Raw genomic sequence first — 16,684 nt, forward strand, 5'->3', positions numbered from 1 at the left:
ATAAACTGGGGATTTGACTCATATTCTCTACAGTTTATGATGTCATCTTTTCCCATATGCTGCTGCTTCAGTGGGGAAAATATGAAAGGATCTGAGGAGATTTGGGGGAAAAACAAACTTTGGTGAACATCTCAAAAATATCATCAGTTCTATTTGTACGAAAGGTGGGCCAATCCTCGGGGAATAAAATTAGCTATGTTTGACCCAAATTCTCCAAGTCACTCTCCTGGGTTGTCAGTTCACTGCAGATTCTAGAAATAAAGAATCATGACACTCGGGAGAGAGAACAGAAAGTCTGCAAAATGAGGCGCCTGGTGGGATGGCCATTTTTGCTGCTGTCATAAAGTTTCTCCCCAACAGTTGAAGAGTCTGATAAAATAAATACCTGTCATGTCACTTAGGAGCGGGTGACAGGCGGAGAGTCCCTGAGCAGGTGACAAGCTGTCCCTGACTTGGTGAGTTTCCATGCTTTCTTTGTCTGATTGGATCTCATATTAAGTGATACGCAATGGGAGCTCCCTCTGTCAGCTCAGTGACAGGATTTTCGGTGAGGAAGAAGGTAGAGTGTCTCCGTGTCAGCCGGAGATGATTGTATTAGATATCACCTGTCTTAATAGCCCTACCTTCATCTGCTAAGCTGTGGGCAAATGATATTTTATGCTTTATCATCAGGCTGCCAGGCAAGGCTCAGGTAACTATATGTAAAATCTCATGTTCTGTTGCACAATACTTGATGTTTGCAAGGAAAAATAAGTATCTTGAAGCTTTTTATAACCTTTGTTTCTTCACAGCAAGAGAATATTACAAGTTTGTGTAAGTCTTTATATTGTCATGCTTAACTACTGTGACTTTTACAACTGCGTGTCAGCTGGGGCACCGTGAATTATTAGAAAAGCACCATGAAGATGTCATTGAGCTCTGCCTGCTGCTTCATAGTCTTCAGAAGTTACAAAAAAACATAGCTGTGTATGCCATTTCAAGCTCCTTGTAGTATACTAACTGTACTATGTATACTGAGATGCCATTCTCAATAACAGGAGGCCATTTTTTAAAAAAAATATTTTTTTATTTATTTCAGAGAGGAAGGGAGAGAGAAAGAGAGATAGAAACATCAATGATGAGAGAGAATCATGAATCAGCTGCCTTCTGCACACCCTATGCTGAGAATCAAGTCCGCAACCTGGGCATGTGCCCCAACTGGGAATTGAACCGTGACCTCCTGGTTCACAGGTTGATACTCAATCACTGATTCATGCCGGCCAAGCAACATGAAGTCCTTTTTAGCCAAATTCTTGATAGAACAGTTTTGCCATAAAATATGTTATCAAGCAAGCATTTCTCTAGGATCTACTTCATTATCAAGTAAAGGCTAATAGGGTGTTCTATAACTAACAGAATCAATGTGAAAGCACCATTAGGGGAAGGGGACCAAATATTCCAACTTCTTAAATTGCAGCCATAGTTAAGGACGCGTGTAAACGCCCAGGCAGAGCCTGTGAAGAGCCGTCCTTTCTACTGTAGTTGGACCACTCATTGTGGAAACAGTGTCTGCTGTGGTTGTCTTTTTGGGGAGGGGCAGGTGAATTCAGAATGGGAAGATCATGAGGAACATTCAAAACGAATATTAGATTTTTACATTTTTTAACCAACGTTTTAGAATTGTGTTGTCAATTACTTATTTAACCACATTTTTTTTTCCAACTTGTCAGGGTTTTTTGGTAAGCATTTGACTTAGTTTTTCTAGCAAAGATAACTTTCACACTCGTCCTTCATCAGTTTGTCATATTTTACTCACAAGTTTACAATAATGAGCACAACTGGCATTAACAAGCTTAAGATGAACACAGTGACTTTGGTAAGCAAACAAGTCTCAACTGAAGGACAGAAATGGGCGTGCCACTAGCTCCAGGCATCCCTTTGGCAAAGGCAACCCTCAGCATTTGTTAGGAAGGACTGGAGGATGCGGGTTAATCTAAGAATTGGTTAAAGGGTCTTTAATCAAGAGAGTGTCTATATAAATACATTTTCATTAATATGCATAGTGATAACTCTTAACACTGTTTGAAGAATGATTTCTAGTACAGGTCCTACTGAATTTGCCTTAATGAACAGCTACAGCTCACTTATAATCAGTGGAGTATGTCTACACAAGTAATTGGCGTTCTAAAGTGCTTCTACCAGCAGTCTAGTTTATTTACACTCTGGGTACTATAATTGGTTTGTTCATCAGGCTTCTTTTTTCTTAGATGGGCAGAGATAATGTTTTGGTCTACTCTTCACTGCATTATCACAATTTTTAAATTAATAATTTTGAGATTTAATGAATATTTGTTCCACTTATATATGCTCAAGATCCTCAATACCTCTGTCAATGTCTTTATATATTTTTTCTCTTCTGTGTATGGGTAGCAATAAGGCAGAGGATAGTTTAAAAAATAAAATAAACAGATATTGTCCTACTAATAGATTTGGGAAATTTTAGAGCTTAGAGACAGAGAGAAGCATGTGTGTGTGTGTGTGTGTGTGTGTGTGCGTGTGTGTGTTATGTGTATTACACACACACACACACACACAGGCAGAGAGAGACACAGGCAGAAAGAGAAAGTCAGAGAGAGAAAGAGATATAGCAAGAATAAGAGACAGAGACAGTGACATATATTTATATTACATTATATTGCATTGTATATATTACATGATATTCACATACTCATATGTATATAGAGAGACAGAGACAAAGAGACACCAAGTTAGGGATAGAGAAAGAAATTGAAAAGCAAACAGAAACAGATGAAAACAAGTGAGAGAGAGAGAAAGCACACAGAGAAAGAGAAAAAGACAGAAACAGAGACACCATGCAAGAGAGAAAGAAATGGGGCTATCTAGAGAGACAGAGGAAGGGCCACCTCAGTGATGTTGCTCAAAATGAGCTCCCTCTCTGCCCTGTTTTAGCAAAACTGTGGAGCCACAGGTGTGGAGGTCCGAGGCCTTGGGGAAGCCATGACCTTGGCGAGGACAGAGAGGCAGGCCCAGGCTCCACCTAGGGACACAGTGCCGTAACAGGCAATACCGGACCTACGAGTAGTCACAGCCTGCGCATTGATTAGATGGCCCTGCCCCACTAGTTTAGATCTTTTAAATGGGTTGTGTGTGTTTTTAGCTCTCACTATATGTAAAAAAAAATTTTTTTTTGGCTGCAGAAAGGTATTGAAGGAAATCTCTGTGGGAGAACTCGATCCAAATGACACTGTGCAGGCCAATTTGGAGGCCCAGCTCCTTTCCAAGCTGGACCACCCAGCCATTGTCAAGTTCCACGCCAGCTTTGTGGAGCAAGATAATTTCTGCATCATCACGGAGTACTGTGAGGTGAGAGTTTCCTTCCCTTCTCGAAATCTTAATAAAGACCTGTTTTAGAGAAAAAGATGTCACTAATCCATGCAAAGCCACTGTGACCCACCTGCTTATGATTTAATCACTCTCTGCCTTTAGCCCCATTCAATGAATAAACTAGCTTATGTGGGAAACAGCTGACTCCCACTGCTTGTGACTATTGCTGCTACCTCTGCCACTGCTTTTGGCGCACTGAGCGTTCCTGGCCCTGCACTTCACTGTCATCAGCACTGTCCAAAGGCACTTCCTGGGATGATGGAAATGCCCTATATTTGTGCTGTTTAGTACAGTAGTCACTAGTCACACATGACTCTGTAGCACTTGATGAAGTGTGGCTAGTGTGATTGAGGAGCTCGATGTTACATTTTATTTCATTTTAATTAATTTTAATTTAAATAACCACATGTAGCTTGTGGCTACTACTGATTTGGACAGATCGAGATGATAAGCTATAACTTTATTTCCCTGCATTAATTTTTTAATTTTAATCTACCAGGAAAGTTCTAAGAATAACACAATGAACTCCCGTATACCCTTCGTTCAGATTTCCCAATTATTACCTTTTTTTCCACATTTGGTTTATCATTCTCTTTATTCATTTTGTGCATCTGTCTGTTTCTCATGAGCCTTTTGAGAGTAAGTTCAGACATGATGTCCCTTTGTCCTAAACACTGCTATGAGTATTTCATAAGAACAAAGACATTTTCTTACATAACTACAGTACAATGATCAAAATCAGTGGTTCTCACTCAACAGTGTGATCCCAGACCACATCAACATCACTTGGGACCTGCTTAGAAATACACATTCTCAGCCTCCACCCCAGCCATGTTGAATCAGAAATTCTGGGAATGGGGTCTAGCAATCTGTGTTTTGACAAGCCCACCAGGTAAGTCACCCTGACGTTTGAGAAGCGCCCATCTAATCCACAGTTCATATTTAAATGTAACCCCATGTGTTCCAAGTATGTCCTTAGACATCTAAAAATGTTTCTATAAGAATTATTTTCTTGTGCAGAATCTAACCCAGGTTCATCTTCGTTGATTTTTAAATGCTGGTGGTTTCCAGGGGCTGAGTTGCTCCCTGGGGAGGGGCGTTGCCATAGTGACAGCAGCTGGCGGGGCCTGGGAACAGCTGTGGGGCTTCTGGGGCTTCCAGGGTTTCAGCGCTGAGCTGTCAGGCTGTCATTTCCTTCGCTCCTGAGGAGTGACGTGTGCGTATTTCTCATCTTCAGACCCGAATTTGCTCTTAATTAGCACAGCCTGGCATTACCCTCTTTTTATTGAGCTAAAATAATAATACTGAAAAGGGCAGATGGCCAAACTTGCACTTCAGGAAAATGCTATATCACCATTGAAATGCTTGGTCTTTTTAACTCCAAGTTTCCTCTTCTGTAATTAATTAATTAATTTATAATGTATTTTTTAAAAATATTTTTTATTGATTTTTTACAGAGAGGAAGGGAGAGGGATAGAGAGTTAGAAACATCAATGGGAGAGAAACATTGATCAGCTGCCTCTTGCACACCCCCTACTGGGGATGTGCCCGCAACCAAGAAACATGCCCTTGACCGGAATCGAACCTGGGACCCTTGAGTCCGCAGGCCGATGCTCTATCCACTGAGCCAAACCAGTCAGGGCTATAATGTATCTTTATTGATTTCAGAGAGAGGAGGGGACAGGGAGAATTAGAAACATCAATGATGAGAGAGTATCATTGATTGGCTGCCTCCTGCACGCCCCTTACTGGGGATCGAGCCCGCAACCCAGGCATGTGCCCTGACTGGGAATCGAACCATGACCACCTGGTTCATGTCAACGCTTCACCACTGAACCACACCAGCCAGGCAAAAATTTAATTTAATACATATATAAATGCATTCATGAGACTACTACATACACCATGCAACCCTTTGGACACATCTTATCAGGTTATGAGTGTGAAAAGCAAACAACGGAACTCTCACAGCTTCTTGTTAAGATCTAACCAAATCTTTGAGCGGGAATAGTTCCAAAACTACTAAAGTGGCAGAATATTTCAAATATTGGCGTCTCTGTTCTCCCCCACTCAGGGGAAATGGATCTACTTGTTGTTCCCTGTCCATCTTCCAGAATGTCACTGCTTGGGCCATTTCCTTTTAAATGTCCTTTCTAGCCCCACACATTCAAATCCTCCCCATCCTCCCAGGCCCCGCTGAAATGCCACCTCCTCTACAAAGATTCCCACAATCTCCTGGCTGAAAATCATTCCCCATTCGTTCCCCCTCTCATAGCATTTTATCTCTTGTGGCCCTTAGCGCCTTATACATAGTATAAACCATCTCAGTTCTCAATGTATGGGATTCATCTTTTTCTGATTCATTTTTATGCTACATCGTGGACCCACACTGTGAGCCACAGAGAAATTAGCACTCAGGAAATTTCTTTTTTTTTTCTTCTTTTTCTTCTGACAAATTCTTTACCACTTGCTTCCAGCTGTTTCCCATCTCATTTCTGTCAAAGGCTGATGATAAAGGATAAAATATTGGGTCCTTCTACCTGTCATATATGTCAAAAAGCATTTTGTCCTACCTTACGTTGCTGGTACACCTAACAACGTACTGCACCAGTGGCCTGTCAGATACTGCCTGAAGGTTTTTCCATTTGTGTTAGGATAAGGCGTCTCCATAGCGTCATAAAGGGAAACTGTCAGTGGTGTGGAGCACTGAGCAAAGTTGGGACCCAGAGCTGAAAGCGGGAAGTGTGGCCCTGGTGGTGGGTGTGGTTTTATTTATCTCAGGCCACCTTGCTTGGTGCTATTGTTGATGAAAATTACCCACTTGGTCTCCTGGCTCCCTGAGCAGCCTTCTCATTCCAGTTCAGCTCTCCATATATGTCTCTTCCAATGGGAAAAAAATCCGCAGGCTAAACCAACGTGAGCTTCCCGTTGTATCAGCAGTTCTGGTTCTCATCGCATATGAATGAATAGACTATTTATTGGTTCCTTAAGAGTTTGAAGTCCATCCAGGCCATAGTAACCAGGGATCTTTCCAAAAGCCATTATTGGACCCTAACTCTGTGTCAGATATAATTCCAGACCTGGTATGGGGCAAAAGAGATAATATGATCTTTCTTTAATGAACCTGTCTGTTAGTATAAATAAATCATTTATATCAGTAATTTTCAACCTTTTTTATCTCATGGTACATAAAAGCTAATGACTAAAATTGTGTGACAAAAAATCCTATATAATAAAAGTTTAGAGTCTGAATGGCGGAATGACCAGAATGACCAGAATGACCGGTCAAGCAGTTGCTATGACGCGCACTGATCACAAGGGGGCAGACACTCAACACAGGAGCTGCCCCTGGTGGTCAGTGCGCTACCACAGTGGGAGTGCCACTCGGCTGACTGGGATGAGGGGCTGCTCCCACTGCGAACTCCGGGCGGACGGGTAGGAACCTGGGCTGCGATCATTGCCTTCTCGCCCCAGGCTCCTCCTCCTCGCTCCCTGCAGTCTCCTCCAGAAGCCTGCAGGCCGCACAACGCCACACTGGCCTCGCAGAGCTGACCCTAGAGGCTGGGAGGCGGGTTCGTGGCTGCCGCAGACTGAGGCCTACTCCACCGCCTCTCAGTGCTATTGTCCATGGGCCTGGCCCCGACTGGAGAAGCAAGTGCTCTGGCTCCACAGAAGATGCCGGACCAGGGAGCAGCCGCTCAGCGGGTGGGTCCACAGCTGCTTGCCTGACTGGGATGATTGGCACTCCCACAGTGGGCCAATATCCCCACAGGCCACTCCCCCCACCCCCCGTGCCCAGGACCTCTAGTCTATAATAATAAAATCATAATATGCGAATTAGACCGGACAACTTTCTGGACGAAGCTGGGGCTGCTAGGGCCAAGGCAACACGCCGTGGCTGCGAGGGCCGAGCCCCTTGCACTAATTTCGTGTACCGGGCCTCTAATAATGTGATAAAAGGCTCAGAAGTAGAAATGCATGGGCCATGATTTAGGAACCTAATACTTCACCTTTAATTGTAATGTGTTTGCAGTTAAACACATTCCCTAATGTTAACTTATTTAACCTAATATGTTGCCAGTTCCCCCTTGATGTCTTTTGCCTATTCCCAGGATCTAATCTAGGATCCTTACATTGCATTTATTTTATTTTATTTTTTTAGTTTTTTTGTTAACAGCCCATACTTTTTTTTTTTTACCCTTTTTTTATTTTATTTTTTTAATTTCTTTATTGATTAAGGTGTCACATATTTGTCCTCATCCCCCCATTCCCATCCCACACCCCTCCCCATGGATGCCCCAACCCTCTGTTGAACTTAAGCATTGGTTAGGCTCATATGCATGCACACAAGACCTTTGGTTGATCTCTCCCCCCTCCCCCCACCCTCCCCTATCCTCCCTCTGAGGCCCGATAGTCCGATCGATGCCTCCTTGTTTCTGGTCTTACATTGCATTTAATTGTTGTAGCTCCTTAGTCTCCTTCAATCTGTGACAGTTTCCCTTTCCTGCCTTGTTTTTTATGACCTTGACACTTTTGAAGGGTATTGGTAAGTTATTTTGTAGACTGTCTCTCAGTTTGGGTTTATCTGTTGTTCTCTCATGATTAGACTGAGGTTATGTGTTCTGGGCCAGACTGCCAGGGGAGTGATGATACGGCCTTCTCTGTGCGTCACATGAAAGGGTGCATGTTAGTGTATCTTCTTCCTGGTACTGTTAACTGATGACTTGATTAAGGCTCTTTCTGCTGAATCTTGTCACGTAAAGTTACTGTTTTCCTTTTTGTAATGGATAAATATCTTGGGGAAGATTCTTTGAGGGTGTCCATATTAATACCCTGCTTCTCCTCAAAATTTCCTCCACTGATTTTAGCATCTGCAATAATGTTTACTGTGATGTTTTCCTATTGGTGATTATGTATTTCCGTCATTCTTTCCAAATTTACTACTTGGGATTTTTCTATAAAGAAGAGCTATCCTTCCATTCCTTCTCCTCCATTTGTGTATTTTTCAAGTATTTATTTATATCAGCATGGACTCATACAAGTTTTTTATTCCATGGGCTATATAACCAATATTATCATTATTTATTTTATTGCTCAAATTATTCCAGCTTTGGCTGTTGGAGCTTCTTCAGGTTAACCCCTGTATCCTCTTACCATGCCCATATCCTTTTTCAAGAAGTGGATTCTTGCTTATTAATTCTATTTTATAGATGAGGAAATAGGACCCCAGAGAGGTGGAGTGATTTTTCTGACAATCACGTGGCTTGAATGTTGAATTTCACTCAGAGCAGGGGCATTGGAAAAGCTATACCCCCTTTAAAAATATTTTTATTGATTTCAGAGAGGAAAGGAGAGGGGAAGAGATAGAAACATCAATGATGACAGAGAATCATTGATCGGTTGCCTCCTGCACACCCCTACTGGAGATCGAGCCCACAATCTGGGAATGTGCCCAAACCGGAATCGAACCATGACATCCTGGTTCATAGGTTGACACTCAACCACTAAGCCACACCGGCCAGGCAGATACCCCTTTTTAAAAATTTTTACTTAGGTTATTTTAATTCCCTTCATAATACTTAAATAGAGTCAACCGAATAGTCCATTATTCCTATCTTCTCAAGCATGCAATTATTTACTTTTACATGGAAGAATTAGTTGAGATAGATTGTTTTATTATTCATATCAACAGTGTTAACCAAATGTGTTTCAAATGGAGGCCCTAAACTAAACACAAATTTCAACCCAGCCACACTAATCAAGCCTGAAACTTTCAGTTATAAGATGAACAAGATCTGGGGATCTAATACGCAGTGACCATAGTTAATCACATTACACTGTACTCCTGAAATTTGTTACAAGAGCAGATCTCAAGTACTCTCAACTCAGAAAAAGGTAACTATGTGAGTTATTGAATGTGTCAGTCAACTTGACTGGGGTAGCCGTCTCACAGTGCACACGTACACATTGTACACGAAAGCTGTCCCTTGGCTTATTCTCATTTATATTCTGTATCTTTATTTTTATTTACATGATATATGTAAACACAGAAAGCTGTATATGCCCTAGCAGGTTTGGCTCAGTGGATAGAGCGTCGGCCTGCGGACTGAAGGGTCCCAGGTTCGATTCCGGTCAAGGGTACATGCCTGAGTTGCGGGCTCAATCCCCACTGGGGGTGTGCAGAAGGCAGCCGATCAATGATTCTCTTTCATCATTGATGTTTCTATCTCTCTCTTCCTCTCCCTTCTTCTCTGAAATCAATAAAAAATTATTAAAAGAAGAAACCTGTATATCAATTTGCACACACATTTTAACATGATGTCATTATTATTTTCTCTCAGTAGGAGACTAGTAGCATCACACTGATTTCTGTTCAAATCTTGGTCCATGTCCTTGACAAGTTATTTCATTCTTGACATTTTCCTGACCTCAAGAAAACACATATTCTGTAACAACACATATTCTGTTAGGTTTTTATAGTGATTTGAAATAATGGCTGTTGAAAAAGTGGCCATCAGTGCTTTGTACCTGGTAAACAATCAGTAATGGAAGTGGTTAGTTCCTTATTTCATTGCTACTCCCTTCTCCCCTTTCCCGTTATCTTTAGTAGGCAAGCTAATTTTTACCTCTTTGAGTTTTTTTAAAAAAATATATTTTATTGATTTTTTACAGAGAGGAAGAGAGAGGGATAGAGAGTTAGAAACATCGATGAGAGAGAAACATCGATCAGCTGCCTCTTGCACACCCCCTACTGGGGATGTGCCCGCAACCAAGGTACATGCCCTTGACCGGAATTGAACCTGGGACCCTTGAGTCCGCAGGCCGAAGCTCTATCCACTGAGCCAAACCGGTTTCGGCTCTTTGAGTTTTTTATTTGCAGCCTTTACTGTAGAGATTCATGCCAGAAGGAGGGAAGCAGGCAAATTTTTTTAACACTAATGGGTCTAATGGCAACTTTTAGGCAAGTACTTGCCAAGGATATGTTTGTATTGTAAAAAAGAACATTTGAAATTTCTCTTATGCTTCTTGTTTATGTAAAGCTGTTTAAATACACCAAGTAAGTGGGTTGAGTTTTACAATCTTAAAAACTCTAGTGGGTGTCAGTAGACTCTTGCAAGTGAACTTGGCAGTAACATGTAGCCACCAGGCTAATTAGCTCTCAGAAAGTTCTTACAACATCATACTTGATGTGTATTGGGTCTACAATTAGAGACAAACCTTTTTCTGTCTTTCAAAGCCATTGCTATAGTCCTGATGCTCTGTCTGGGGCCTCCATCACCCAGAATTGGTTGTTTATGGATGAGAGACATGCAGGATATTTATCATTGTGACGTTGATTAGTGGCCATCTGTCTTAGTCTGTTCAAACATCTATTGCAAAATACAATAGATTCTGTGGCTTATAAACGACAGAAACCTGTTTCTCACAGTTCTGGTGGCTGGAAGTCCGAGATCTAGTTGCTGGCAGCTTCAGGGTCTGGTGAAGGCCAGATTCCTGTCCTGTATATGGTCATCTTGCTGTGTCCTCACATGGTGGGAGGGGTGAGGGAGCTCTGTGGGGTTTCTTTTATAAAGACACAATTCCATTCATAAGGGCTCCACTCTCATGATCTAATAACCTCCCAAAGGCCCCACATCCTAGTATTTCACACAAGGATTAGGGGCTCAACATATATATTTGGGGGGACACAAACACCATCCTTCCTGCTGTGAGCGGTAGCTGTCACGTGTCAGGCTGTCTTCAGTGGTTTGCTTTGCTGGAATTGCTGCTGATTGAGGGACCTAACCATTACCTTCAGAGAGGTGTGGCCCATCAGGCCTCTGGTTTTCCCTGCCAGCTCCATCCTGGAGTGGGTAGGCCTCCTTGACTTTGCTCTATGTCAGTTCTATGAGTCTAAGGTCTATTCAGTAGGGAAGACTGTAAATAATGTGTCTCACATTTCTATACACATAAATCAATCTGTTTGTGATTTTTATAAGTACCAAAGCTAAAGTCATTTTATTTGTTTCGTTTATTTTCTTTGCTTAAACTATGAAATATTTTAACCTTTTATCAAAAAAGTTAAAAAAATAAGGCCACTGATTTTTACTTAATATTGCTAATGAAAAAATTGAAAAGCAAACAAGTTTCATTTAAAAGAAAGGAACTAAATGCACTAATATAAAGCAATTCATAAACCCAGTAGCACTTATGGCATTTGGGGTATGGCTTTACTTGGCATATGACTTTATATAAATAAAAGTATTCAAAAATACCGTAGAATCAGAATAACCCACTTTAAACAGTTTATTTTTAAAAGACCAGTGATTTATAGATGAAAGTATTATTTCATACCACTTCTTAAGATAAAAGTGAGTTTCCCCATTTTATTCTTGTTCATATACATTTGCCTCAGCAGGAAGAACACTTACAGTAAAATAACTTGAAAAAAATCTTAGCTTGGGGTGGTAAACACATAACACATATACAGATGATGTATTATAGAATTGTATACGTGAAACCTATATTATTTTATTTAGCAATGAAACCCAATAAGTTCAATAAAAACATTAGCAACTAAACGTAGGAATGCTCACTTATATTATCAGACATAAACATTATGGTACCACTTGGCATTCATTAGTAACTATTTAGGATCTGGATTTTCTTACTTCACTTTTTAAGAGCATTTTATGGCTTGATGTTTCCCCCGCTTTTTATGCACTCAATTACAGTGAACTTCCAAACTTCTAAGGAAATGTTTTCTGGTTCTACAATATAATGACAGAGGATCTTCTTGCCCTGCCCCCTCTACCTTCATTTATTGGTGTTTTTCTAAATGTAATGTCACAGGCTTTTTAAAGATCCTCTCTAATAAAAGAGTAATATGCAAATTAACCACCACTCTGCTACACAAGCCATGCCCATCAGCCAATCAGGGTGAGTATGCAAATTAACCCCAGCCAAGATGGCTACCAGAAGGGAGGCTTGGGTTTTCCCGGCAACAGAATAAGCCAAGCTTTCCACACACTCTAGCGGGCCCAGGCCTCCACTCAAGGATACAAAGTTTCAATTATAGAAGGTAAACAAATCCAAACAGAAATGGCGGCAGCCACGGATCGAGCAGGAGGCTTGGCTCTGCTCCAGGCTACAAAGTTTCAATTGTACAAGGTAAATAAATTCCAGATACCAGGGCCTTTGCTTGGGTCGCCAGGGGCGTGGCTGTCCTGCAAACCACCACAGGCCCCTCGCCCAGGCCTCTCCACGCCCCAAGGGAACCCCACCCTGATCCAGGACACCCTTCAGGGCAAACCAGCTGGCCCCCACCCATGCACCAGGCCTCTATCCTCCTATCTAATAAAAGAGTAATATGCAGATTGACCATCAATCCAACATACAATATGGCTGCCACCATGTGGTTAAAGATCCTGCCCCCATGTGGACACAAGATGGCTACCACAAGATGGCCAGCAGGGGAGGGCAGTTGGGAGGCACCAGGCCTGCAAGGGAGGGCAGTTGAGAGGCACCAGGCCTGCAAGGGAGGGCAGTTGGAGGCAATCAACCCTGCAGGGGATGGCAGTTAGGGGTGACCAGGCCGGCAGAGGAGGGAAGTTGGGGCCAAACAGGCTGGCAGGGGAGCAGTTAAGACATCAATCAGGCTAGCATGGGAGTGGTTAGGGGGTGATCACGCTGGCAGGCAGAAGCGATTTAGGGGCAATTAGGAAGGAAGGCTGTTTAGTCGGACATCCCTAAACGGGCAGTCGGACATCCCTCGAGGGGTCCCAGATTGGAGAGGGTGCAGGCTGGGTTGAGGGACACCTCCCCACTCTGTGCACGAATTTCGTGCACCGGGCCTCTAGTGTCATTATAAAATGATTTTTATTTAGTCCTGACTTTCCCAAGTACATTTTTTTAACTTTGGAATTTTTAAAATTATTGGATAAAATGTTTTTATGCGTGGGTGAAACATTAAGTATGTGGCCCATTTGTATTATTACCTAGCAGTGTTTTCTTTAAGTGTGGTCCATGGACCACCTGTTCCAGGGTAACTTAGGATGCTTGCTAAAAAAAATACACATTCCTTGCTCCTCTTAGATTTACTTAGAGTCTCTGTTGGTGTGGCCTACAGATATGCATTTTAAACAAGCCACTTGGATGATTCTTATGCATGCTAAATTTTGAAGTCCATTGAAAGGATGAATTAGAAGCTAATTTAAAAGAGACGTACAGTGTGAGGGAACATTTTAAGATGTGAATTAATAAGGGGCAGCTTTTTCATTTTAAAATGAATAATTTTTCAAGCTCCTTCTAGCCCTAAAACTATGAGATTATTTTGTCCTTTGTATATGCTCTGAACATTGCAGTTTCGTTGTATTCAAGCTTCTGAGAAGGCTCTACTTTGGCCTTTTAAACTGGTTGAAAGGACTTCTGTTGGTGACTTAAAATTATTTTTTTAAAATCAAATCCTTTGAGGATTTAGAAATTTTTAATGGTGATCAGAGATGGAGTTTAGAGACTGTATTTGAATTGTTTTTCATGTCTTCAAGGTCTGGGCATTTCAGAGTCAATCTGATATTGCCTAACTGGGAAGGGGATAGGGAGGAGATACCATTAATCCATCAAATGGTACATTTTGATTTACAGATTATAAAAACCTTAGAAGTTAACATCAAGGCTTTTATTGCAACTTTCAAGGGGTAATATTAGTGAAGAAAATTATTTTTTTCTCAGTAATATTGTCTTAGGGCGACATTATCAAATTAAAGTCAGTATTCTTTTCATTAAAGTTGTTATAGCGATAAAAGAATTAACTATTTTTCTAAGGCAAATTAAGGAAACATAATGTGCAGATATTATAATAAGAATTTCTCAAACTGAGGTGTGACATTTTATCAAAAACATCTGATTTTCACTTGGAAGATGGCTCAGAGAAAGAAAGTAATTAGTGCTTTTCATATTGCTGAGTTGAAATCAGATTGCTTCACAAGAAATTATATTTCTTTGTTATATAAGAGCATAATTTGTTGTGTCTTAATCTGTGAGTGACTTGATTACCTTAATTAAATCCTAAGAAAATAATCTACAGAGTGTTTATTAAAGAACAAAGTAAATACAAAACAAATAGTTTTTCTTGGAGATAAACTTGCAAAGTGAAAATTGTAGGGTAACCTGAGGAGGCTAAGACCCAGCTTTCTGATTAATTTGATCTTTTGGCGTTCTTCTCATTTGAACACATCCTTGCTTAATACTAAGAATTAGCCTGTTCCTTCTTTATATGGTTCTACCCAGAGAGCAAGGGAGAGAATGTGTATCTCCCTTTGACGATGCACTTAGAGACTTACTATTAAAGGCCCTATTTTCTTAATAGTCTAAATATATATGTATATTTAGTCACAGGAAATTGTACACACATTTAATATCAATTCAGGAAGCAGACAAGCAACTTGTACTGACTACTTGAGGAGAGAGCATAAGGAGGTGATGGTCATTACTAACAATAAATGTCACTCAGGAAACGTGCTCTGCCAATGCAAAGGCCATTTTCACAGTAACGGCTGTACTTTTGTCTGACCTTCCTGAAGTAAGAAACATTAGATTGAAGCAGGAAGCTTCATTGATATTTCTTTAAGGCAAGGTTTTTTTTTTTCCTTTTTCTTTCTTCCCTCCCTTCTTTCTTTCCTTCCTCCCTTCCTTTCTTCCTGCCTGACACTCCTCATCTGAAGCTCTTCAGGAAGGAGACAGCAACATGTAGATAAAATTATCTTTCTGCCACTGGAGATATTTTATTAGATTCAGAGAATCTAAATGGGATACTGAAAGGAGATTTTTTTTTTCTTTTTAAAAAATATGTTTTTATTGTTTTCAGAGAGGAAGGGACAGGAAGAGTGTGATAGAAACATCAGTGATGAGAGAGAATCATTGATCAGCTGCCTCCTGCATGCCCCACAGTGGGAATCAAGCCCACAGCCTGGACATGTGCCGTGACCTGGAATCGAACAGGGACCTCCTGGTTCATAGGTCAATGCTCAACCACTGAGTCACTCCAGCCAGGCGTGTGTGTGTGTGTGTGTGTGTGTGTGTGTGTGTGTGTGTGAGAGAATCTATTGTCAAAATTGTTTTATTCAACTTGTAGAAACATTATGACAGTACAGCTTGTGTGATCTAACTTTGATAAACTCTAGGGTTAAAAAGAGAGGCGACACAAAGACAGGCTTGGAGAATGAGAAGGAAACAATGGTCTTTTTGACAAGGAGTCAAATATTCCATTCACTGTATTTGTGAATTCCAGCAAGCTTTGATCACCTTGCCCAGAAAAATTCAGCAGGAAACTGAATTTGCACAAGGGTGCCAGGTGAAGGTTTGATATGCCATTTCGACTTCTTGTGCCTTGTGCAAAGGAGAGAATATGCTAGGCAAACATTTGCATATTGCACTAAAAGGATATAAAAAATACATTACAAATCACCGATTCTGTTGACTTCATGTTGTTTGATTGGAAGTAATTTCCTCTTGATTGTTTAATTGCCTATAAATGCTCTTCCCTTGCACCTAACAGCTCTGTCAGGAATAGTCTGTGCGTAGCTTAATGTCTGGCTCTTATGCTCCTAATGGATGTGACATATACCTCTCCTCTCTTCATGGGGCCTGTGTTGTTGACCTCCCCCAAAGACAAAACACAATTGCATTTAACCCATCCTTTTCTAAGAGGAACAGTTCTTAAATTGTCTCTAATATGTTGGAGTTTTAAGGTAAAAGGGGTCAGGTATAGGGGTTTTCTAAGAGAAACACATTTCGTGTTTTCATTTCTGTGGTGGATGAAATACATTAAGATCAGCATAATCAGAACGGGTCTTACTTCATTCTCTGCCGGGCAATTTTAGATGTTTGTTATTTGTGATCACGATTCATTTGGGCACCAAGTATTATCCTTTTGTGAGTGGTAGGACAGAGACTTACTAAATGATGTGTCATATGTCTGGACCCCACGTAAATCAACGTTGCTGTATTGCTGAGAGTTTTGCTCTAGTTAAATAGAGAAAAGGAGAGCTAAGTCATTCCAAGGTCCAGGCCAGTCTGGGCATACCGAAGTGAAAAGAATCTATACTCCAGCAGCCGGCACTGTATGCCCAATGTAAGCACCAATTTACTTTCACCAAAACATCATTACTTTATATTAATATCATTAGTTTGAATTTTTGCTGGCTTTATATTCTTAATTTGTATACATGTTAGGGTTCTATAGTTATGTAAAACTCTAAGCATAAGTAAAGTTATTCCTAGTTTTATGTGGGTACATATAAATAAGTAATGTTATGAAATG

At 40.9% G+C, this 16,684-nt stretch overlaps 1 protein-coding gene across 4 annotated transcripts in view; it reads left to right on the forward strand.

The window, feature by feature from the left end:
- NEK11 (NIMA related kinase 11) overlaps positions 1-16,684 on the forward strand; it is a 385,217-nt gene that overhangs the window by 33,330 nt on the left and 335,203 nt on the right. For 3 of the 4 annotated variants that reach the window (XM_079795662.1, XM_079795663.1, XM_079795660.1), the window contains exon 3: positions 3,198-3,363. The exons of the other annotated variant lie outside the window; for it this stretch is intronic. In XM_079795662.1, coding sequence (XP_079651788.1) covers positions 3,198-3,363 — 166 coding nt within the window. The remainder of the gene's footprint in view (positions 1-3,197; positions 3,364-16,684) is intronic. 4 annotated transcript variants of the gene reach the window in all.

The sequence above is a fragment of the Cnephaeus nilssonii genome (genome assembly GCF_951640355.1).
Source record: "Cnephaeus nilssonii genome assembly, chromosome: 17".
Taxonomy (NCBI): Eukaryota; Metazoa; Chordata; class Mammalia; order Chiroptera; family Vespertilionidae; genus Cnephaeus; species Cnephaeus nilssonii.